This window comes from Myiozetetes cayanensis, unplaced genomic scaffold (genome assembly GCF_022539395.1).
Source record: "Myiozetetes cayanensis isolate MyiCay16 unplaced genomic scaffold, myiCay2020 scf4, whole genome shotgun sequence".
NCBI lineage: Eukaryota > Metazoa > Chordata > Aves > Passeriformes > Tyrannidae > Myiozetetes > Myiozetetes cayanensis.
The window spans coordinates 61,131,098-61,156,236 of NW_026087631.1; the positions used below are offsets into that span (position 1 = coordinate 61,131,098).

The window sequence follows — 25,139 nt, forward strand, 5'->3', positions numbered from 1 at the left end:
TCTCTTCTTACTTGGCTTATTTTGGTGCACAAATCATTTGACTGGTCAGCAACTCCATGTCCAGATGGAGATCAGGGACAAGGGTGTCTCTCAGGGACAGTACTGGGACCAGTACTGTTTAATATCTTCATCAATAACATGGAGAGTGGGATTGAGTGCACCCTCAGCAAATTTGCAGATGACACCAAGGTGAGTGGTGCGTTTGACACACCTGAAGGACAGAATGCCATCCACAGGGACCTGGACAAGCTTGAGGAGTGGGCCCATGGGAACCTCATGAGATTCAACAAAGCCAAGTGCAAGGTGCTGCACCTGGGTCAGGGCAATCCCTGGTACCAATCCAGGCTAGGGGATGAACAGATCGAGAGCAGCCCTGGAGAGAAGGAATTGAGTGCGCTGCTGGGTGAGAGGCTGGACAAGAGAGAGCAAAGGAGGCACGACCAGCACACTGAGGGAGGTGATTTTCCCCTTCTACTCTGCCCTCACAATACCCCACCTGGAGCATTGCATCCAGCTCTGAGGTCCTAAGCACAAGAAAGATGTGGACCTGTCAGAGCACGTCCAGACAAGGACGCAAAGATATCAGGGGATGGAACACCTCCTCTATAAGGACAAGCTAAGAGACTTGGGGTTCTTCAGAATGAAGAAGAGAAGGCTTGGGAGAGACCTTTCAGTGCCTTCCAGTATTTAAAGGAAGCCTGTAAGAAAGATAGGGACAGACTTTTCAGTAGAGTCTGTTAATTTAGGACAAAGGGTTTTAAAGTAAAAGAGGGTAGATTGAGAATGAATACGAAGAGGAACTTCTTTACAGTGAGGGAGCTGAAACACTGGAACATGCTGGCCAGAGAGATGGAGGCTGTCCCCTCCCTGGAAATATTCAAGGTCAGGCTGAAGGGGGCTCTGAGCAACCTGATCTAGCTGAAGATGTCCCAGCCGAATGCAGGGGGTTGGAAAAGATGACCTTTAAAAGTCCCTTCCAACCCAAACCACTCTATGATTCTTCCTTTAAAATTCTTCCCTCTGTCACTGTGAGTCAGTGAGGGCAGCGAAGAATTTTATAAACCTCCCCAGACTTGAAAGCTCAAAGCTAAAACATTTATAGAAAACAAATATAACATTTTCTGGTAAAATGAAATAAGTAAATATTGTACTCTTGGATGGTGCATCTACTGAGTGTCAGTGACATTACTACACGAGCACTTCTGCATGATTCCCCTCTACTGTTCTGAAAAGTATAGTTAACTTGCTTTTCAGGTTTGCAATATAACAGGATACATTTGAAGAAACAGTAGGAAAGTACATTTCCTGAAACTCACATCTGCCTGAGAAGGACCCTGCTGTGGGGCTGTTGAGATACTCATTTAACTCTTCACATTATTCCATCTTTTGCTCACAGTATTGGAATGTGACAAACAATATGCTTTTTGAAGGGAAACTAGGGAGTAATTTATCTTCTTTATGTGTGCTAAGCAGAGCAGGAGGGAGAGGCAAGCAGGGATTCACAGCAAGCCATGGAGCAGTGATTAGTAACAGCTGACAGTCTCAAACCAAGACTCTCTTTCTTTGGTTACCTCATTGTAATAACAGAGTACAAAGAACCGACTGTCTTCAAGCCAAGAATCAGAGACCCAGGAACACAGAAAATAGCAGCTCAAAAATTTTTTTGGTAACAAAACACTGCTGCTACCTGCATAGAGCAATTCTAAAAAGACATCCTTTTATGTCCAGACACTTGGACTAACCTCTCCTGGAAACGGGATTCTTCTGTTGGGCATACAGCTGATTAGTTTTTGTATAAGGAATGAAAAAAAAAGTACTTTTGCTTATAAAAAAGCATAATGTAGCATGGTAAATTATTTCCATTTAATCAGGAAAAAAATTTGGTAGCTGATAAGTCAAAGCACATTAAATTAGTTTAAATACTAAAGCATATGTTACTAGACTGAAATAAATATGCTAGTAGTTGTAAGACTTTGATCCTGTTCCCTGAGGATAAAAATATTAATTTTCACTTATTCTGAACATATTGCCAGAAATATCTACTTTAAACATGAAATGTACTGCATCCTACCAAGATACAAGGGCTAAAGATACTTCTGCCTTCTGGACGGTGTTAAGGACATTACTTAGTGCTCCATTAAAAATTTCTTAAAATACACATGGAAGCTTTTAATCTGCTAAAATGCTGGTCTAAGTTTTGGCAAACTGTGCCTGGAGTTCTTCACAGCCTTGTTTTTGTATGTGCAGCACTTATTAAACAACATTCCACAAATGTACAGGGTTTCTGTTATCTTACTGGCTCTATACCACGTGACGAAGATCTAAGCTATTTACTGTGCTAAATCACTCCTTAGGTACTCTCTAGTTGCTACTGAAAAAATAACATGACATCTTTGAGAATACAGATGTGAGACTGGAGGTATTCATAAGGGAACAGTAGCTAGTCTAGTAGCTAGTAATACAGTCTAATGTAAAAATAATTTGTTTTTTGTCTTGGGTATATAACATATGCCTGAAGAGACACTTCTTTTAAATTGCTAGAAAAATGGAAAAATTTCTAGTCAGAGAGGCGTAAGATTTAAAGAATGTAAAGTTAAGATTTCCCCTCTAAAAAAAGGCAGACAAAGATATCTACGAGTGTAAAAAAAAAAAAAAAGGGGGGGAGGGGGATTTGTGGTATGGGACTATACTGGTTGGTAACTTGTCACAACTCTATGCTGGAAGCATCACTTTCTCACCAAAATGTGATTCACTATTATTGGCCAGCCTGTTCTTGGCTTCTTCACTAAAACTTCCCATAATAGACTTTATTGCAGTGATAGTGTCTTATTTGGATGTTTGTCCACTAGGAACTGACAGTAGTTAAGTCAATTTTATAGAGTTCATGCAGCAGCCATTATGTGGAAAGAAGCTTTGCCCAGTTGGATGTGATTCAACACAAGATCTGAACTAATGGTAGAGTGTGACTAATTCATCTGATAACAATTTGGTCTTTGCATTTCTGTTTAGAATTTTAATTTTAGCACAATTTTTAAAGCCTTGAGATCATTATTCTTTGCTAATTCAGGAATATTAGGGTAATTTGGAAAAGAATGATGTGATATTGCCCTTAGACATTTCCATGGGACTTGATTTTTTTGAGTAATCTGAAGTTACACTAGTAACTGCCCACCCACTAAAGAATCCTGCATGGGTTTTGTTGTTGCAGTAGCTACTATCTATTGTTGCACCAGCTTTACTAATAATCAAAATATCTCTGTTTTGTGTTTTGTAGTTTTTGGGTTTTTTTTTCAGGAATCTTGTCAGTGAGACAACACTGATTTGTGCATCTGTGTCCATCTTAGAAGTGCTCAGTGTTCATTTTGCTTTCAAGCTAGCAGTTCATTCATCTGCTGCTGCTTTATCCATTGATCTTCCAGAGATCTAAATTGCTCATGGATCTAGTGTTTTCCTTTTTATCTGTGTTGCACACACCCTGCTGGTGTTTACATGTTCTTGTAATCCTTTTAGTTCATTACATTCCTTCCCATGTGCCATGCATTTTTTCAGTTTGTACTGGCTTGCAACAGTATATGTGCCTCTATGGGATGTTCGTGATGGACTCACACATTGTTTGTCCTCTCCCACTTCAAGTATAATTTTAACTTCCACCAAGTTGAGGTGCTATCTGCAATCACACGAAGCAATATAAATCACTTTAACTGGAGCTCCACACTGCTGTTGCTATCCTGCTCCCCAGAGTCATATAAAATTAGCTCAGTTATTCACCATGACAGAGTGAAGTCAGCAATGTTGATATAACAACCTTCTCAGTTCGGGGAGGTTTATCCTGAAAGACGTTACGCCCAAGACTGTACCAAATATTGTGCAGGATCTTACATAGTGGGTCTCAGTCCCTCTGACAGTTCAGGCACAAATAAGATGCATCACTACATTATATGTATCCATGTCAGAAATGCACAGAGCTCTTTCATACCTCTAAGTCATTATTTGTACTAAAAACTGCAGAACAGTATCTAGTTTGACAATGCAGAGTACTTTTGGATTCTTGTTTTTGAAGAATCACAGGAACTTGGATTTTGTAAGAGAAATTCTGCACATAAAGCTTTATGTGGCAGCAAAAAATGAGTCTTCTCATAAAGCATTTAGAAACAATCTTAGACTTCATTTATCTCATACAGTCAAGTCGTAGAGTATGGGATCTAATGCAGACATAATTTGGAAAAAAATTTGTATAAACATTTATAAATTTATGAACTAGTAGCATTTACAAAACACCACTTACAATCCATAAGTTAACGTCTTAATAATAAATGAGAATATCCTAATTAATAACATGTTAGCATTTTTCCTTCCTTTTTCATAGGAGTAAATCTCAACTTAATTACAACCTAAATCCCCCCAAGAATTTAATGGGTAACAACCAAATCAAGTTTAGGGAAAAAAATACTTTCTATTTGTGAATTTAAGGTCCTCTGGTAATATGCCATATGAATACTAAGGAGTCATTACTGTAGCTGCAATTAGTCTATTATGGTTTAAATTGTCGTTATAATTTGGTGAGGTTTTTTTCACAATTCAATAATGATGTTAAGGTTCTTCTGAGAACTCATTAAGAAAGTGTGGAATTGGAGTTTCATGTGAACAGGCTTTTGTTTTCCTTCTTTTCTCTCTTTTGTTTCAGTGACCTCTTGAACTTTGGGTCACTGATTCAGTTACAGCCTTGCAACATCAAAGCCGCACATTTTTTTCTTTGTATTTCTTCACCTTACTGCAGGAGACTTGTAGGAGGAAAAAGAAAAAGGAAAGAAGTTAAGACTTTTTCTGGAATGCCTGACAGTAGCAATCAGTGCTTTTTAATAATATTATTAAGCTCTTTTTCAGGGTGTTACAGTGCTAAGTACAGTTGAAAAAGGAGGTTTGGCTTCCACAATTCAAATGCTATTCTGTTGCCATCTGGGCATCATCTGCTTGCAGGCAGGATTCAGAATATGAATTTCTATGAGAGGTCTGAGGTACCAAAGAAAGTATCACCTGATTTTAAACTAAATGGGTGAATGAGAAGAGGGGGGTTTTAGGTCACTGTTATTATTGGACCGTGATGTTCTGCAGAACAGAAAAGTAGCCTATTTACTTTTTAACAAACTATTAATCATCCTATCTTGAATTTGAAAGATTTATCTTCTTAATAGATGTGGGTCCTTCGCACAGGTTCATTAGCCAGGAGACAGATGTTAGCCAGGTTTCGTATGCACATGTTCTCTAACTCTGCTTTCAGAGTTCAGGGAGTTAACACTGTTCAGTTAATACTGAAATTGCAAATACTGGACAAAGCTGATTTTCAGTGCAAGAATCTATTCATTAATGAAATAGCCATTCATTAGGTGAACTCTTGACCAAAACCTACTTTCTCTCTAGCTCTGAAAAGAAACTATATTCACTGGAGAAGCTCAGATATTATCTAAGTATTCAGAAGTAAGTTAGAAGTGGGTGGTGAAATATCAGAATAAAGTAAGTATTTAGCTTTGCATGTGAGTAAAGAGAAAATAAGAGAGCTGTTTATAGAGGAAAGAATCAGCATCATTATGTTAATTGTAGTGCAAATAATGTACTTCTAGTACTATGCTGAATTTGTCTTTTTCCTATCCACCACCAGTAAGAACCTAGTGGTATAGTTGTGGAGAAAAAGATGCAATTATCTGAATAAAACATTAATCCTGTTTAAGTATATAACTATAGCAAAGTCTGATTTTGAAAATGTAATGAACTGAGGCAGCTAAATAAATGTTTGTGTTAAAGTACTTCGTCCAAAAAGCTTTTCAAAACTTGTCATACACTTAAAGCCCTTACAGCTCTTCAACTGAGATGATGAATATGGCTGAGACATTAATATTAGATCTGATACATCAGGAACTGCAACTCATGCTCTCCAAATACCGGAATACCATAAACCCCAACATTTTTTCAAACAAGTGCTCTTTGTTGTGTGACTCTTGAGTTTTCAGAATATACTCAGGATCTATTTGTGAGCTTTCTTCACAATCAGGGGGCCAGGAATTTAGTTTGCTTTGATACCAGACTTCGAGATATGGTAGGTCATTAAGAACAACAGTAAGATCTGAAACCGTCTGCTGGCACAAAAGTTGAGGTTTGAGTTTTCTTTATTCCATGTTCAGTATTAGAACTGAATTGGAATAGCTATTAATTTGTGTGAAACTGTGATGTAATTTACCTTTTCCTTCCTTGCATGATAGTATTTTTTTTTTTTTCACAAGTCCCTTTGTATCCTAGTACTTTTTACTTGTCTTTGTAGATCATCATCATTGTATCTGTTTTTGACAGACTCCTGCAAAGGAAAAGGTCCTTTCAAAATACTATTGATAGAAGGAATACACAGAACTTCTGTGTCTAGTGAGCCCAGGAACCAAATTTAAGAGCTTGCAACCCAGATGCTTTTCTTACTAGTTTGCTAGACGTAACTGTGCTCAAAGTAGCAGGAACTGAAGGTTTGGGGTGCACTAAACTGTTTTATTTTCTAAGTGTACAAACCTCTGAGGAATCTGTGTTTGTACTGACTGGACATGTCCTTCCTGCACAGAGAAATGCCATGGTTTACACTTATCCAAGATCAAAACCGCTGAATTCACAAACTCTGTTGACCCGAGAAACAGTAAGACAGACAACTCAAGAAAGGACTATCTTGAGAAAACATAGGGGCCTGCAGAATTTCTTTTCCCTCATTTTTGGAATTCAGATGGCACTTGCTACCTTGCAAAGACACAGAGATGGGCTTTTAGGTAAACAGAATTAGCTTTGTTGTAGAACAGACAATTCAGTCAAACCTGGGAAGATCAAATTCTAGAGAGAATCAAAGGAAAAAAGCCTTGTGAAAGGGAAAAATGTGACATCAGGGAGGCCCAAACAAAACATCTGATGCAGTGCACAGAAGTGGCAGAGCATGCCTAGACTTAATCCAAACCAATGTTTTCTAGAATAAGCCATCACTACAAACCTCCTGTCATTTCTGGGACTGGTGTTATGTCAGAAGAGTTTTGTTTCAAACTTCAGCAGTGTAACAGCACCCTAGACTCATCTGTGTGAAGAAAGACAAAGCTGACTGTGTGAGTATGAAAAAGTTCACACCAAGAGACCTTCCACCCAGTTAAGACAGACTGGCAATTCTGTAAGGAGATTCTGGGTTCCAGCAAACATTTTGGTGTGTTCACGGCTGACTCAGGCGCTCATCTGGAGACAATGTTGCAACAAAGGAATACGGAAAAGCTATCTTACCCTGTGCCAGCCACTTCTCTACAAAAAGATATCAACTCTGAACAGGAACTGTGGAAAACAATTTCTATCAATGAGGTCAGCTCTTGTATATTTGCCATAATTATCTTCTGAGAAACACTCCGCACCATAAACAACAGCATTGTTTACATTTTGCTGAGTACATTTTCCTGAAGGTCCGAACTGCAGGATGTAGAATATATTCAGAAACAACCTGTAAGCAAAATAAAAATGTGCACCAACAGGGGTGTCTGGATGAAAGGAGTTGAGGCAGATGCAGGAACTGCTTTGTGACTCTCTAACATTCAACATAACGTATTGCTGGTCCTTAATTTTATCTGTAGTCTCAACAAATTATTGGAGACTCCTGATTGGAGTGTCTCTCTTTTCTCCTTCTTATCCTCAATCACCAGTGAGAGAGCTGTGACATGTGGCTTGATACCAGGATGAACAATTAGCTGGGCAGCCTTCCTGTTTTTCCAGCCTATCCAACATCTTACTGGAACCCAGACTCAAGGCCTGAGTCCTGTAGGTTTTGTGGTGGTGCACAGTGGCTCTCCTCCTTTTCTCCATTGCTCAGAACTCAGGTGGGACCTCCAGCAATACTATCACGAAACTGGGTTTTAGTACCTCTGCCTCCAGTAATGATGAATCTGCTTTATAGAAGTCTATAATCCAAGTACCTCTCTGAAGGACAGTATGTAGGAGATCCAGCAATTAGCTTTGAGAATTAAATGGAAATAATATGTTATAGGTCAACAACTGTCCATCAGCAAAAAATGAAAAAAAAATCAGAGTGAAAACAAGAGTAGAGGACCTAATAATGGCATTGAAGACCCCTGTTCCTGAAAGAAGACAGCCTTCTGCATGTGGTTTGAGCTGCAGTCAGTCCCTCTACAATGATCTGCTTAGCTGATGAAGCTATTCAGAAAGTACTTTGGATCTTGTCACATTTTACAGCACTGATGAAGTGATGATATGTGTAGGTTCTGCTGGTGTGCAAGTATTCCCAGTATTGTTCTGCATGTTCCCAAAATCCAGCCTCAGGAATTTTCTTCCAGAGTTCACAGACAGTTACAGCAAAGACAAACAGACATGGAAGCAAGTACAATGGGGTTGTGCTACATTCTCATGTAGGAAATGAGGATGTGGATCACGGAGTTCAGGCTAGAGCTAAAGAGGTGAAATGAGTAGAAAAGAGAAAGCACACAAAGCCTGAATGAAGCCTTTGTGTACCTAACTATGCTATGTATCACCCTTCACAAGTTTTCAGACTTGTTTTTGTCATATTTTGATAATGGCCTAAGGGCACTGTTGTTATCTGTCAACCTCCCAAAGCGGGATATTTAAGAGCCTCTGATACAGTTGCGTACACTTCTTGCCCTCTTTCTTGATGTATGGCTGGCCTTAGCTCCTTTATTTTTAAGTCTAATTTCAAGCCAATGGAGTGTGTACCTCTGTCGAAGGTGAGATGATTTTTATATCCTGGAATAGTTTTCCCTTCATTTTGAATTGGTTCTTGAAGACCTATATGTGTTGGAAAGCTGAAACTGTAGACAGTTGTCATTGTCTAAGAGCAAATGGTAGGCGAAATCTTAACAAGTGAAAACAGAGATTCCTTCAATCTGAGATGAAATTCCATGGAGTGCAAAACCAATATAAACCTATGGGAAACTAGCTGGTCAGCAAACCCATTTCTTTGTCTTCACCTTTACCTGACAACAGATTCTCACTGAAAGAACTACAAGGAACAGAAAGAGATAGAATTAATTGCCCTTGCTTTCTGTTCAAGGAAGCATTGCTGACCAGGGTCTTCCCAAATTTCATGCCCAGAAATTAATAGTGAATAATGACTGTATCTGTGAATTTTGTTTTATTTTGAAATTATTAGCTTCTGGTTTGTGATGCTGTACAACACAATTTAATTATGTGCTATGTGAAACAATGCTTCCTTTATTATAAATGTGCTTCCTAGTTATTTCATTGGATTCCCTGTATTTCCTTTATTAGGAAAAGTAGTTAGGAGATATAATAATAAACAGTTACTTCACCTAAGCCTCTACAAATGTTGTATATCTTTTTCAAACCAAGAGGGTGCAGTCTGTTTAATCCCTCCTTGCATCTCACTACAACTCCATTCCACTGGTAAGCCCTGTCACTCTCTCAGTGTTGTTCACTGAGTCTGAGAACTCTTGCCTGTGTTCTAATGCCCATTTGAGAACTTGTGATTAGGTGTGGTACGGAATGCATGCTCTCAGTGTCCTAATCCCCAAAATACTGAGGCTTGGTTTTGCATTTGGGACATTTTACTGTATAAAATACAAAACCAAGTCTTTTCTATTTACAGTCTAATGTAACTGATTTTACATTTTATAATATTTTTTAGTTTTTTAATTTTCAGGTTTGCTGTTTTTCTGTAACCGACTCATATTTGTTTGTATTAAACTCCAAGAAGTGTTTTGAGCTTTCTCTAAGCTATTTTTAGTCTTTCTACCCCTGACTGAAATAGAATTGTTAAGAAAGAGGTAGTGTGGTTTTACAGTGGTCCATAAGTGTGCAGGAAAAATGCTTTAATTCATACAAGTTCTTCCAAATAGCTTTTGCTTTTTGTTTTGCCAGTGACTTGCCTGTCATCAAGCAAAGTCTTGGTGTTATGCATTTGAACTAAGATATAAATTCAAAACCAAGTCTTTTTGGATGGGAGATTGCTCCCTATTATTAATTCAGCTGGAATCCCATACAGAATGCAAACTGAATAAAAACGTAACAACCTGTTATTCAATACTTTGTGGAAACAGCTATAAAGTAATGGCCCACTAACAAAAGCTATATTTTGCAATGGAATTTCAATGAACCTTTAATTAAGGGCTACTAGCAAAACTGAATTATTTTGGAGGAGTTTCTTAGTTTTGCTGTCTTTAATTATTGCAGATTTTGTTCCTGAACACCCTTGCTGTTTGTGCATTGCTGCTTGCAGAGACTAAGACTTCAAAAACCACAGTGCTGCATACTTAGGTTTTCTTTTTTGTGGTATAATCAAATTTTATTTTATACAGCTTTTATGCAGGAATTTAATATCTGCTGCTATTGCGTTTTTAGTCAGATATGAGTTTACTTAGTTATTCTCTCAGGTTCTTGTGAAGATATATCTCCGTGTATTGCCTACTGCAAAATTGATTCACAAATGAGTCACAGATTAATTTTATGTACCTGTTTCTGTAGCTCCTTGCTCTTAGTATTTGCATAGATTAAGACCTATAGCACTTTCTGAGGAAGAGGTTCCACCCAAGTGTCTATTTATTGTATAGATATGTATGACATTTCATTATGATTTTCTAAAATCCATGCCTTGCACAATGCTTTCTGACTTCCAGCTAGGTACAGTTTATTTCCTACTGGATCAATTTCTGTGCAAAAACTTGTTCAGGAAATCATAGTCAAATTGATGGTCAACACACTCTGAATCTGCACATAGCTCTTTTTTGTATTTTGACATGAAATTTGATGTTTCTAGGTGTTGAATACTTTCTAAACTACTTCTTTTCTAATTTTTTTTTTTAAAATGTAGCTACTTGCTATTTAAACTCAGTTTTTTAACTTTTAAAATCTTTGTCCAAAACATTTCAGAATTATATGACATCATTATGAAACTTATCTTACCCACATTCCCTTAAAGACAGTGGAAAGGAACATTATAAGGTTCCACTTTCTCCACCTTTGAGTGCCTATCTAGATAATGACTAATAAAGGCTCTGTGCCAGACTTGTTAGCTTTTTGTTTTATACATAAACACAGATGTTGAAAAGCAGGTGTTTAAAGGAGTAAATGGTGTAGTTTTATGCTTGTATATTTTTAGCTGCTGTTAACCTGCATCTTCCATAAAGATCAATTATCCTGACTTCAAAAATAATTTCTTTGACTTGCAAAACTCAGAGGATTTTGGGAAAATCAGAAAATTTCCCAGTTTTTTAGAACTTAGAAAATGGATTCATTGCTCTGGCGGCCAGCTAAACTGATAAAATACTGCCTAGCTGCTTCTCAGTTTTCATGTATGGACTATATGAACTGAAGAAGAATTCTGTATTTTTTTAAACTGAAACACAAAAGTGGAAAACTGACTTTTGTTAATGTTTTTACCTTTCAGCTTAACTGTGAGTACCCAAGATGTTTCACAGGTGCAGGTCTGTTCTGTCACAGTGAATTAAAGGGAATTACTGCTGGGTCCCTCCTTTTTTTTTTTTTTTTTTCCCCGGGAGAATGATAATTCTGGCTCCACAGGTCTGTTCTGCCTGAATAAGAGACTTTCCATCTGTTGAAATTACCATAAATATTTTGGGTGATATGAAACAGCACCTGGGACCTTGTAGTGGGTGACAGACTTTTTTCCACAATACAATTGTCAGCAAGTAGACAGGAAAGCACTGGAACTACTTCAAGCAGTATATAGTTCCTGCTTCAACAAACCCAGACACATAATGTTTCACAGCCTCTTTTTTTTGCACAGGTCTCTTTATGAGACCTTCCTATTGTGTGCTCTGATGTGAGGAGTTAGGATGAGCAAATTCAAAATTCTGGCCCTTTATGTTTGCTGCTATTAACTTAATGTGTTAAGAAAGGACATTACAACTGCCAAAATGATAAATCCTTACCAGAGGATAGATGTTTTGATATGATTTAATAACATCTGCATCCAGTTACATTTGATGGGCCATCTACTGCCTCATTCCAGTGTTGGAAAGGCAGATATAAAACACAATTTCTTAAATTTAGTAACATTGGACTATTTTCTAGAATTATGTCTTTATAGAAGGCTATGTACAGCTGCTATTTGGATGTGGGTGGCTGTGCCATTGTATCACAGTTCCCTGTCATACAACCTAGTTTGGGTCTATCACACCAAGTGCTAACTTCAGGAGAACTTTTTTTAGCTTCCTGGCAAGCAGTTTTATCCAGTGATAAAATATGGTCTGCTTATGCATATTAGATTATTGGTGATATCATCACAATCAGCTGCAAGCAGTTAGTAGGTAACTTGGTTTCTACAGCAGCTCTCAGTGATGGCCCTATATACCATCTTGATGAAGTTTATTGCAATCTCTGCAGCATTACCACTAAAACAGCTAAGAAAATATTGTGCATATGCTGAGCTATGACAACTTAGTCTACATATCTCCATCTTCTTTTCTGCCCCAGTAGCTAATAAAAAACTTTACCAGTCGTAGGTTCTAGAAGGAAAAACAAGCAGAGGTACAAATGGAAAACACTGTTTGCCTAAGGTTATACAACATGTCACAGCATTGATTTTCCACATTTTACATCCACAAGTTGCTTTGGGCAAAATCTGGCTTTTCTGCAGTTGAATGTGTTCATATCCAGATGCCACATTTTTCTTGACTTACGTAAGGGAGTGGCTTGGAGACTGTCAAGTTCAGTCGTTTCTTTGAATACTACCATTTTTTCATTGTAGGTAATTTCAAGCAACTGCAACTACAACTTGGCTGATAATTGTCAACTCTGCATGTGCTTTGTTTTATTACTTGAGTCACTTTGTATATCTTTTATCTCAATAGGGGGACAGACCATGTTCCTTACTACTTATTTTTATCAGTCACCATTCATTGCATTCCTCTGATAGCTGAAATCAAAAGCATCCTATGTGTATCTGAGGTTAGTTAAGAAGCACTGACACATGGAAATTCCAGCCTTCTGCTCTCTGTCAACACTTTCTATATTTTTTTGTAGTGATAAATACTATGAACATTTTCAAAGTGTGAGGACAAAACCTTGTGTCTCTCAGTCTGTCCAAAAGAAAGTAATTTGTGCCTCCTGCAAGAGTCGATGTTGTAGTCTGTTATTGAAATGCTACATCAGGGGCAGGGTGGTTACTGTATCTTTCAGAATCCATTAACAACAGTTATTTTATTATTTGAGCTAGAAAATGGAGTGAATATAAACAAAGATATATACAAAGTACATACTGAGGTTTCTCTTCTTTGATGTAAACCTTCTGTACTTGTTCTTTTCAACTGTTTTTCCATACAACCTTCCTTTGTGGAAGAACTTTCACAGTCTTTGGGTTTGTACAGGATCTTGCACACAAAATCCTGGTATGTGATTAAGATTCATTTGTACCATACTCGTGTTCCTCCCCTTAACAGTTTGGACAACCGTTATTGTGTAGTGCACAGGGAGTTGTGCTCATATTGGGATCTTTGCTTGATTTTGTAATTGCTGACCTGTTGTACCATCTTTGGTGAGCCAGTGGATCTCAATTTCACTGTTTTTACGTTCCCTTTCTCCTTACCCATCTTGACTTATGTTAATAAATAAACTGTTCTCTTACTGTTGCTGCAATGTGCAGCAAAAATTAGTCTCAGGTCTTGAATGGGCTTTTTATCCTTCGTTATGTTTTACCAGATGATATTTGAAAGAACTGTACAGAATTTAATCCCAGTTCACTTGCATTTAAAAGCAGTGGTCCCTAAACTCCAAGCTTTCAAAATTCTGGGAGAGGAGAAGCAACCTGCCTAGTAAACTGAACTATAACAGAGAAAAATATTTGCAAATAACCATTATAAAATTTCTCTAGCTTTAAGATTTCTCATAAATGTTACGTTCAAACTACACTTTTTATTAAGACTGATTATGAATCATTTTTGTGGAAGAGATTTAAGAAATACATATTTTTGTTAAGCAAAGGTATTTCATTCTGACATCCCAATATTCAGTGAATAACTGAAACATGCAGATAAGACTTGTGGGACAGTTTTAAAGATTGGAGTTTCAATTTCATTGTGATCTTGCTGTATCAACTAAAAAAATTATTAAGACATAAAGCTCTTGATGCTGGTGCAATTTTTTCAATCTTTGTCTATTTCATGATGAATTGTTATCATACATATAAATATATTTATTTTATATATCTCATAAGGACAATGCATATTTTAAAACAGTTGTGTCAAGCAATTGTCAGGTCAGATGCTTTATGTTGTAATGAAATGAGAGGGCATAAAATACTTTGAGTTCCTATAACTGCAGCAAATTCAAAATAGAAAGGGACCAAAGTTGTCAGCCGTGTGTTTGTATAAGAATTCAGGTCAGATCTGGCTGTAATATAAACCAAATGAGAATTTCATTTATTTCTTTGGTTATTTATGCTGCTTCTCATATACCACGTTTTTGTTTTGCCCTTGACTTTATAAGAGATACTGACTGGAAATGATGACTTAGGAGTTCTGTCATTTTAAAGACTGTAGATAATAAAGACCAACACACAGTATGCAGCTGAATTTATGTCTAGACCACAAGAGATAAATAATATAGATAAGCACATAATCATATTTTCCTATAAACATGAAAAGATGGTGAATGGTATGCAAATAGCCTCTACTTTCTCCCAAGCAGATGTTTGTACATGCCTGGTAACATGTTCGTCAGAAGATAGAATCTCACGGAGAACACTGCATACCTGCTTGAACCACGTGCAATAATAGTAAGTCATGAGGCAAATGTTACTATGAACCTCTGAATGTGATTGTTTCTTTCATGACAGTACCAAAACAGGGGATAGAGAAACGTGATTGGGTTGACTTCACCCTTGATAGTTTATTTATCCAAGGTCTGTGAATATCTAACAGAACTGTTTACCTGTGCAGCAAAAGTCTTGAGTTTCTCAGTTTATCCTTTATTTATGTAACAGCCCAAGGCTTCTATAACCATTATTTTGATCTTATTGTTCTAATTTCTTTGACATCCACAACACTTGCAAAGGAATGTAATCACGCCCAGTCAATTTCTAACATCTCAGAGACTCTATGTTCTGATATTGCCATACAGTTATACTCAGCACATTTTGCATAATTACAAATTACAAATTACAGAAGATTGTACCTAGGAGACACTGTAATACCTGCAAACAGCAAATTATTTATTCAAATAACTGACATTTGGGACAAGCAAGTAGGTTATCAGCATAAAGATCCTGGAGGAATCCTTTTGAGGTTAGTTAAGAGGCATCCACTTTGCTCTGCCAAACAAAATACAGGAAATAAGAGATTTGTTTCATGGATACTGAGTGGTCTTAAGACTGATTTGAGAACCATAGGACTTTTATGCAACGAATTATCCCATTCTGTGTAAAAAAAGAATCCAAGTGTACATAAAACTGCACAGTAGCACACTAAGAACAAGTGCTAAGAATAATCCATTTAATATTGTAAGGCACTTGTATGATAATAGGACAAATCGTCCAGATAAACAAGATTTCTCTTTGCCACATGCCTTTCTATAATAAAGGAAGTGCTTGTCATGAAAAGAGGAAAAAAAAAAGTCCAGAGACTTTAAAGGCAACCCCCCCTCCAACCATCAAAAAGAAGGGTATTGTTTGAATCCAGAGAATGAAATGCTTTTCAGAATAGTATTAGAAACTCATTGTTCTGATATTTCACAAAATCTGTACTGAGACCTGGTGATACAGCCAATGAACTTGTTTTATCAAAAGACCAGCTCCTTGTGATACTTTTGACTAAGGTGGATCTGCTGATCTTTACCTGAACAAAGTGTTTCTACTTAGAATACTGAAAAATGATTCAAATCCTTGTATACAATGATCTACCTAATTTCCTGGTTTACCTTGAGCTCATTCAGAGAACCAATACGAATGCAGAGCTAGGAGGAACTGAGAATTGATCAGGTAAATTCTCCTGCAAGAACTCATCCTGCAAAACGGAGCAGCAGTGCCAGTCTCAGTTGACACTGAAAAAGGATAAAACGGAAATCCTTTTCTGCTTTTAATGGTTCTTCTATCAGTGTCTAGCAAACCTGGGGAGTTCTGCATATGAAAGGGACAAGATGATAGGAATAAGATATGACATGTAACAGAGTAAGACACTGGTTGGGAATAAAACCTACCACTATCTCCCCTATGAAATTTATAAATTTCTCCCTAGTTTCAGTATTCATTTAATTTTCAGTATCCATATAAAGTGCATGTATAGAAATAACTTTCACTTTCTCCTTGAAATATGAAAAGGCAAATGTTTTTGTAGGTGAGAATCTGTGGTTTATGTGAAGATGTGAGTCTGCGCCCATTCGTGTTTTTAAAAAATCTTAATATTAATATATTTGAAAATCAGTGAAACAGAGAACTTTTAGTCTCTGGATCCTCTGACAATCAAGGTAGTGTATTAGGTTTTTTAGGGCCTAGGACTGCACAGTGGGTGGTTTTGATTAAGTTCTCCAAGATGTACCACTATTTGTTGATAGAATGAAGTCTACGCTTTCTTTTCTTTGAATAATTGATAGAGCAAATATGTCATAGGTACATCCTGAACATTATTAACTAATTTGAGAGGTCTTTCATGAAACTTAGGAGGAATGTCAATGCACACATCATCATAAGAAATTAAATATCATATCACTAGGTAAAGGAACAACTTGGAAAGGAGCTTTCAAAGCTTAATAAAGTTGTTGACCAGAAGAAAGAAAACAGAACTGATGGAATTTTCTTACAAACTATCCAGTCTATTCCATCTATCACCCATGAACACAGACGTATTGGAACAAGTCCAGAGGAGGCCACAAAAATGATCAGAGGACTGCAACACCTCTCCTATGAGGACAGGCTGAGAGAGCTGGGTTTACTCAGTCTGGAGAAGAGAAGGCTTTGGGGAGAACTTAAAGCACCTTCCAGTACCTAAAGGGCCTACAAGAAAAGTGCGGAGTGGCTTTTAACAAGGGCTTGAAGTGATAGGAGAAGGGAGAATGGCTTAAACTAAAAAAAGGTAGGTTTAGATTAAACATTAGGAAAAATTCTTGGCAGTGAGGGTGGTGAAGCACTGCAACGAGTTGCCCAGAGAAACTGTGGATGTCCATCCCTGGAAGTGTTGAAGCCCAGGCTGGATACAATTTTGAGCAACTTGGTCATGGAAGGTTTCCCTGTCCATGGCAGGATTGGAACGAGATGCCCTTTAAGGTCCCTTCCAACACAGGATGGTCCTTTGCAGGGTTAAGAGTTGGACTCCATGGTCCTTGTGTGTCCCTTTCAACTCAGCATGTTCTGTGATTCTGTGATACGACATGATTTTATTTTTCCTAATCTGATGCCAAAAGATTACAAATTAGACAGATGTTTTACATTTCTGGGATTACAGTAATGTGTTATTGCCTACTATCAACAGTTTCAACCTTCTTGGCTTTTGGAACTATTTTTTTGAGATGCGTTATCTTTGATAACAATAGGACATTGTGGAGGAAATAGCTGCTCAGAAAGTAAGACAAGAGAGTGGAGTACAGAGTCAGCTTCATAGCACCTACATAGAGTAGCTCTTACAGTTAGAGTGTCTTGGAATTGAGAAAAGCATCTTTCAGTTTCTCTGCATATTAATTCAAAAGTCTTATTACATTGTCTCTAAAATAACAATAGCAATGAACTCTCTTTCTGCAGGTTATAACACTTCTAGGACACGGAATGTTAATTTGTGTGTTTTGGTATGTGCATCCTTATCAAATTATTTAAAAGAACAGAAAAAGTGTAGGGTCTTTTGTTTTCACAAGTTTACCTGTGACTAAACTGGAAACAATTAGAGGCAGAACCAGCATTTGCAGCATTCTCATGAGTAGCTCTCCAGGAAACGAAAAGTACTTCACTTCCCGATAGCTCATCTTATATGATCGGAGAGAAAATCCAAGGATTACACCTGAAGAGAGGGAAAAGATATCATTACTTACTCTTTTAAAGTAGTAGTAACACCTAAACATGAATATCTGTAGAGTCCTTACTCCACATATCTGATTGTAACATGCAGTTGTTTTTACACCCCAGGCTGCAGTCCCAATTTTTTTTCTCCAATATCATAGCTACTAATATGAGTAGTCCTACTGAAGCCAGGCAGTTATTGTCACGGTTTAGTAACAGTATTCCCCAATTTAGTGTTCCCAACAAAACACTACAAACCCCACACTGCTCACTCACACCCCTGTCCCCCTCCCCGCCCCTCCTCTGTGGCGGGATGGAGAGAAGAACTGGAGGCACAAAAGGTAAAGATCACGGTCTGAGAGAAGAATAAATTATTGGAGACAGCAACGAAATAAGAAAATGAACAGTTTTAATAACGAAGTGTACAGGAGTCAAGCAATTCGCACATGACTGCTCACCACCTAGAAACCCCTGACAACACCCCAATGTGCTGCCACACTCTGTGACTCTGCAGGGACCATTTCTCCTGTCACCAGAAAATGAGGTGAGGGGATAGAGAATAACTTCTGGGCCCTGGCCAAGCCCCCTTCTCGCTACTGCAAAAATTATGCCTGTCCTGGCTGGAGCCAGGACAGATATTCAGAAGGCTATTTGTGCTGCTGTTTTTTGAAATCTGGATTACTGTCAAAGGTACATCTTGAGCACTAACCAAAAGGAAACAATCCCTGCTACTACAGCCAAGTGCTTTGAGTTCTGGGATTTTGAGTGTAATCACACATGCAATGCATACACATACTAGCTACCAGTCTGCAGAAGTCTTGTCCATGCCTGTTTACTCTGTGGGGCCTGATCCTGCAGATGTGCTTCAGATTGGAGGAGATAACCAGAGCAGACGTATTTGAGAATCCCCTTGTGGTTTGGTCTTTTCATAGTCAAACATCAGCAGGAGGTAAGTGGTATTAAGCACACCCACCTTCAGAAACACTGGCACTTGCAAAGAAGCAGCTAATCAGGGTTGGAAGGTCCTGCTTGAGGATTAAGTGGTGGGTCTCAATGCCTGAGGGACAGGAGTAAGGGAATGCCTGGATTCATTTATCTTTCTGTGAACAGATAAATGATGCTTGAGATACATTTACAAATGGAAGCCAAAGATGGGCTGATGTGTGGCAATATAAACTTCTCACCTACAGCTTTGCAGATTTTGCCCTATACTTGGCACCATCAGCTTGATTTGAGTATTTAGTTAGTTATTTGGTTAATTGACATAACCAATTGCAATTTGCAATTGTTAAATGGCTTAGTGCCTATCTGATGTACATCTTCTAGATCAAGCCAAACAACACATGGCTTTATCTGGAACGCACTAACCACTTAGATGGTGAAACTCAACTATCTCTCCATCCCATTTATGACTCCATGTTCTTCCCCACTGTCTAGTAATTGCGTTTGGGTTAACTGTGACTGTACAGAAAACTGGATCAGAGGACTGATCCTGCTGCATAAAGAATGTATTTGACTGGTTAAATTTTTAGCCAGGTCAATTCCCTGAGGCAACTTTTTTTTGTACGGCTGCACAAATATTGGTACCTTCACAGAGAAAAATGTGCCTTGGAGAAGAGTGGGACTGCCCTTTCCGGCGGATAGCCAGACTCAAGTTTCCTAAAATTTTCCATGAAACTGCCTCTTCAGTGACATTAGGTAGCAGAGCATTCAAGCTCCCTTCTAGATCCTGTCAGAACTTGAGTGCAACCTGAAAATTCTGTACCACTGAACACTTCTGGAAATTAAAAGTTCCAACTCTTAATCACTTTGTGGTTTGCTCTTTTTTAAAATCAGATTTTTGATTGGTACATCCAAAGAGCAGATAATATCTTCATACCAAATTTTGCTGGTTAAAATATGCTGTTACACCTTCTACTCTAGCTTATTGACATCTGCTGATGTAAGGAAACAGCTGTAATTCTCAATTTAGTGACCTCTATCTATCTGATCATGATTTAGGGACTTCAGCAGGTTGTTTAAGCTAGAGGAATCCAGAAATATCTTGCATAAAACAGAAAATCTGAGTTACAAAATGGGAGAAAAGTGATTAGAGTGCAATTGCCACCAAGCATGAAGTTCATGCTATGGAAGAGAGTGGCAGGACTAGAAAGCATCTGGTTTAGTCTCATTCATGTTCTACAGTCTCAGGTAGACAAAGTGCATTTTGCATAAGCAGTTCTTTTTTAGGTAAAATTACATCATAAAATGCAGAGGAAAGGCCTCTGAATTATTCTTGTTTAAAAGAGTTTAAGAGTTTCCCTTCTTTTCAATAAGATTTTAAATTCCACTGAAGTGTTACTCATTATTTTCTTTTTATATGGGAAACACATTTCTCAGATATAAAGAATCCATCTGGACCTTTTGTTTCTGCACCTAATGAGCACTACATTTTGACAACTGGATAACAAGCAAATAGAGCTAGACTGGTTTCTTACTTAGGCCACAGTTCTGCAATTAGTTCCACATGAATTAATCTCTGTGCTAGTACAAAGCCTCGCTGAGGTTGGTAAGGGTTTCTGAGGCTGCTATAAGAGCTAGTCCTTATGTTATGCTATAAGGGCTAGATTATCTGTTCCACTACTGCCCAAGTAGTACGAAATTACCTAAGAGAGAACCAGATGGTGGTTTGAATGAGTATTATTGGTAGTGAGAGTGACTTTCTGAACTTTGTATGTAAACCTGTTGAGCCAAAAACTATCTGGGTTTTTTTGTCCTCAAGTGCTCTGTGCTTAACTACAGAGTTGCCCAGCACTGCAGTTTACAGAAAGAATTTCTGCAATGTGAAAAAAATATGCCCTGGTAGTGTATTCTGTTGAAATGGATAAACACCCAACAGCTACTAATTCTTCAGCCTTAATCTTAGCACTGCTATTAATTTGTATGCAGTTACACCTAAGACATGGGAACCTTTCTCTGACTCAGTTTCCCTGCTTGTAATGAAGGTATGGTAGTAGTTGTTTCATAGATATTTCTGAAAATTAATTGTGTTCACTCGGTGATCTTAGCAGCTCAAGAAAAAATTCAAGCAAATTATTTCCTCATTGTAGTGTGTGCTACTGAAAGTAGAACAGCATGATTTTACCAATCTCTCTTGATTAAATGAAGATTGGACATTATTTTCTGTTCTGATTTTAAATACCTAGATACTGGATATTACATCTTGTCTGACAAAGGTTTGTTAACAAAAACTGTGTTCTTGAAACAGAAAAGTCAAACTTGGCAAGGCAGCTTTGTCTTCTTTGAAATAACTTCTCAGAACCAACATTCACAGGCTTAGATCGCAGCGCACAATGACGATTTAAAGATAGACACAATGACGAAGCATCAAAATAAAGCTGTGAAACAAGACCTGCTAGGAGGTAGTAAACCTTTGGAAGGTGTGGAGTATTCCAACAACCATCCAGTACTTTGTGTGTGGTAAGAGTTTTAGTGTTTAGTACTGTGCATAATCAAGACAGGGAAGATTAAATATTGGAACTGGCCTTTCTCAGTAAAAGTTTCAAATTTCAGGTTGATTCTGAAAATTGTAATAAAACAAAGCCTTGTGTGAAACAAGCTCCCCCAAACTTGCTGTGCAGGTTTCTGTCTACCCTTTGTAACAGAAAAGAACAACTAATCAAGGCTATCAGAGCCTGACTTCTCAAATGGTAAATGGTGTACCATTTCTGCACTGCAGGAAAGAGCAGATTTCTCAACAGAATTTGTTAGGTTTTTTCTGGACAAAAATCAGTAGTGCTTGTTTAAGCTAACAAGCTGAATTCTATACATGTGTATAGTTTGTATAATAGAACCAATAGAACCACAGTTCATAATGATAAAGCAAATGAGAATGAAGTCGTAAAAAGATTCTTGAGGAGTTCTTGTCAGTGATACAGTCAAGTTTATGGAAAAATTTATTTGCAGATAATCCTGATGACAATGAAGACAACCCTTGAACTAAATAATTTTATCATATTTTTATACCAGTGTAGATGTTCAAATGAATACAGTGAAGAGCAGATTTAAAACTTGAGAGAGTAGAAGGTAAAAATAATTCTGGTTGTGATAGTAAAGGGATGAAAATTACAAAAATGGCAGATATTATTTGGAATTCCTTATTCTAAAAACAGAAAGACTTTGATGAATGGTTTATGGTCTTCACTTCTAGATTGGGTACCAGAAAAGAAACAATAAAGACTTCATATCAGATCTTCAAAACTATGGATATACCTGTAATGGCTAAGAAACATGCAACCATCTATATAAAAATTTTTTAATGGATTAACACTAATACGTGATGAAGTGAGAAATAAAATCAGGATTTGAAGTAGCAAGAGAAAATACTTTTGTAATATTAATTTTTTAGGAACATGTATTGTGGAGATGGTTTTCTAAAAAAAGTAATCACATAATTTCCTAAATTGAATTTGAAAATTAACTTCAAAATCCTCCATGGAGAAAATGGAGTTCTTAATTGTTTACAAAAATGCCCTGGTCTCACAGTAATAGAGAGCTGTTTCACATGATTCTTTCTGTTGCATAGATGAAATGAGTTGCATACCTACACATGAGTTTAAAACACCACATCAATTGAAAAAAAAAAAAAAGAATCACGACTCTTAGAAGATGAGAGATGGGGCTTTACCCACATCTAAATGCTCATTCAGGAACTTTAGGGAAGCTTACATCTATCCTCCTCCTTGGCCCACTCAGAAGAATTAGATATAAAAACTTAATAGAGAGAGGATTGCTTTTTTCATTGCTTCAAGTAATAAACAATTTTAAGTCTAAGTTATTCAAAATGAATTCTTACGAGCTTCTGGTCTCTATCTTATTTCAGAATCACACAGGAATTAATACCACACAATTACTTGGAGCTAATATTCCATACAATGTCCATGCTCTCTGCTGTATTTTCACACAGAAACTAGAAAAATCTAGCAGTTTTACTTGTTAATTGATCAAACATCACTTGAGCATATTTCAAGAGGAAATTCCTAGGTGTTATATCAATGATGGTGCAAGAGGTGCTTTTTCTTTATCAGTGCTTGCCAGTTCAATCAGAACACACTACTGAGAGTTACACACACTTTTTACTGTGAATCTCAAAATACTGCTAAATGAGGTCCATAACATTTTCCTTTACTTTAATAGATGAGGTACAAAATTACTTTTTCTTTTCCAACAGAAAACAGAAAACTTCAAAAATAACTGGAAAATATCTTAAACTAGATAGAACAGGGCACTAAGGTAAGAGTTGATAATAGTCCAGTTCCAGAAAACCTTGTAATCAGCAAGCAAGTAACATTTTGTTCTATAACAGAAATCAGGCTACAGCCATCAAGAGAATCAGGCTTGTACCAGTTTAATGGGACATTGTATATTTTTGTTAGCTGCACAACCATTTCATTCGTATGTTCCTGCAGAGCTCTGGAATGACTGCTTTTGTTCTTTGGGTCATTTGTTTCTGCTTAATTTACCATTTTGTTCTGACACCTTTTCTTCTAGCAACCAATTTCAGATAAGTCCACAACTGTATTTACTTCAGACAAAAAAGTAAATAACTTCTTTAATGATAAGAATTATTTCAAGGTGCCGACAAAATCCCGATCTTTCCTAATCTTTTCCTTTGCTTGCCACGAGAACCACACAATGCGTAATTTTGATCTTCATAATTTTTGTTCCATGATTTTATATTGAATCCTTACTGCATTGTATATCACCCACTCCTTCCTTGCTTTCTGGTTTTCCCTATGTAGGTAGGGAAGTATGTTCCCTTTGAAACCATTTTTTCAACCTTAATACCAGGCTTTGACTGCATGATGCAACTGCAGCAGAGAGCTTACTGAACTCCAAGTTAATGAGATCCAAGTTGCTCCATTAGATGTCTATGTTGAAGTGGAATATGGGTTTAATTTGGACGTAAGCAGCTAATTCTCCTTTGCCTGAGAGATACTGTAAGGGGAGTCATGGGAGAAGTACTGCAGAAGAACTAGATATCCTAGTCATGACTTGGATAGAGAAAAGATCTGGGGTCTGTTAAAAAAAAAAAAAATGTCCAGAGGAAAGGAAAAGTATAGTTGAGTTAAGAGTCACACTGATGTCAAAGAGTTGTTGACTGCATCAGAAGGAGTCAGTTTGTCACCTCTGCTCAGGGGTCACAGGAGGGCTGTGGTGCTCACAGCTCTGCTGAGGAAACACAGAGACACAGTCAGAATGTGACTGCAGTCACAGTCTGCCAGGAACACCTGCCCCTTGGAACCTGACCTTGAAGACTTATTTTGTCCTGCGAGAGATACTGCCTTCAAAAAAAACCCACACCAGAATTCTAATATCACTATTCCGTGACAATCTGCAAAGATCCAGAGGTGTTTTATAATAAAAGTATTTTACAGGCCTTCCGAGCTAGATTAACATTGATACAGATGCACTTAGCTCACAGTTCAAAACTAAGACACTCAAACCCTTTGCCTACCTCTGGAGGAGCCTGAATACCTGAAACACCTTTATAGCTTCACTTGTATGCTGCCTTTACTTGCGGACACAGCAGTTCCTCCTTGGATTTTGTGGACAGAGGGCATACAATTGGAACTGGGAGTCTGAAGCAGTGAGAACAGCTGTAATAGATGTACCTAGGAAACTAGTAAAATCATTGTTTTACCAGGTACTGCCTAAACTGGACACTTCTTACACCAAATCTGAGGATATAACAGCATCTGAGTGCTATTACGAAGTTTGTAAAGAAATCACTGAAATCTGTCCTTCACTGTTCTTTGTTCCAATGTTAGACTCACACACTTTTCCCCTGCTCTAGTTGTTTGGCTCAGTTGCCCTTCTTCCCCAATTAGGAGGTAATTTTCTTTTTTTGAAAACACGTCCAAAAGATTATTCTCTTTTTATCCAACTTCTACTTCTCTGTTTGCCTTCATTTTTTTTTCTACTTTTTCCCTTGTTTTCCTTGAACTGTTTCTGTATTTATTTCTAATTTTTCATCTTTTATTTCCCTCTCACTCTCTTTTTTTAATTTTTTTTTTTTTTAATACAAGCAATAGCAGGGCATTTGTAGAGGATTTGGAACGAAGAAGAGTTTTCACTGCTGGCACTGAAGTAGACTGTTCTTAATGGAATAGGGACA

General features: G+C 37.5%; 1 protein-coding gene across 1 annotated transcript in view; it reads right to left on the reverse strand.

The window, feature by feature from the left end:
- SLC1A3 (solute carrier family 1 member 3) overlaps nucleotides 1–25,139 on the reverse strand; it is a 64,119-nt gene that overhangs the window by 26,893 nt on the left and 12,087 nt on the right. Inside the window, exon 3 of the mRNA XM_050328332.1 lies at nucleotides 17,847–17,984. Within this exon, the coding sequence (XP_050184289.1) occupies nucleotides 17,847–17,984 (138 nt within the window). The remainder of the gene's footprint in view (nucleotides 1–17,846; nucleotides 17,985–25,139) is intronic.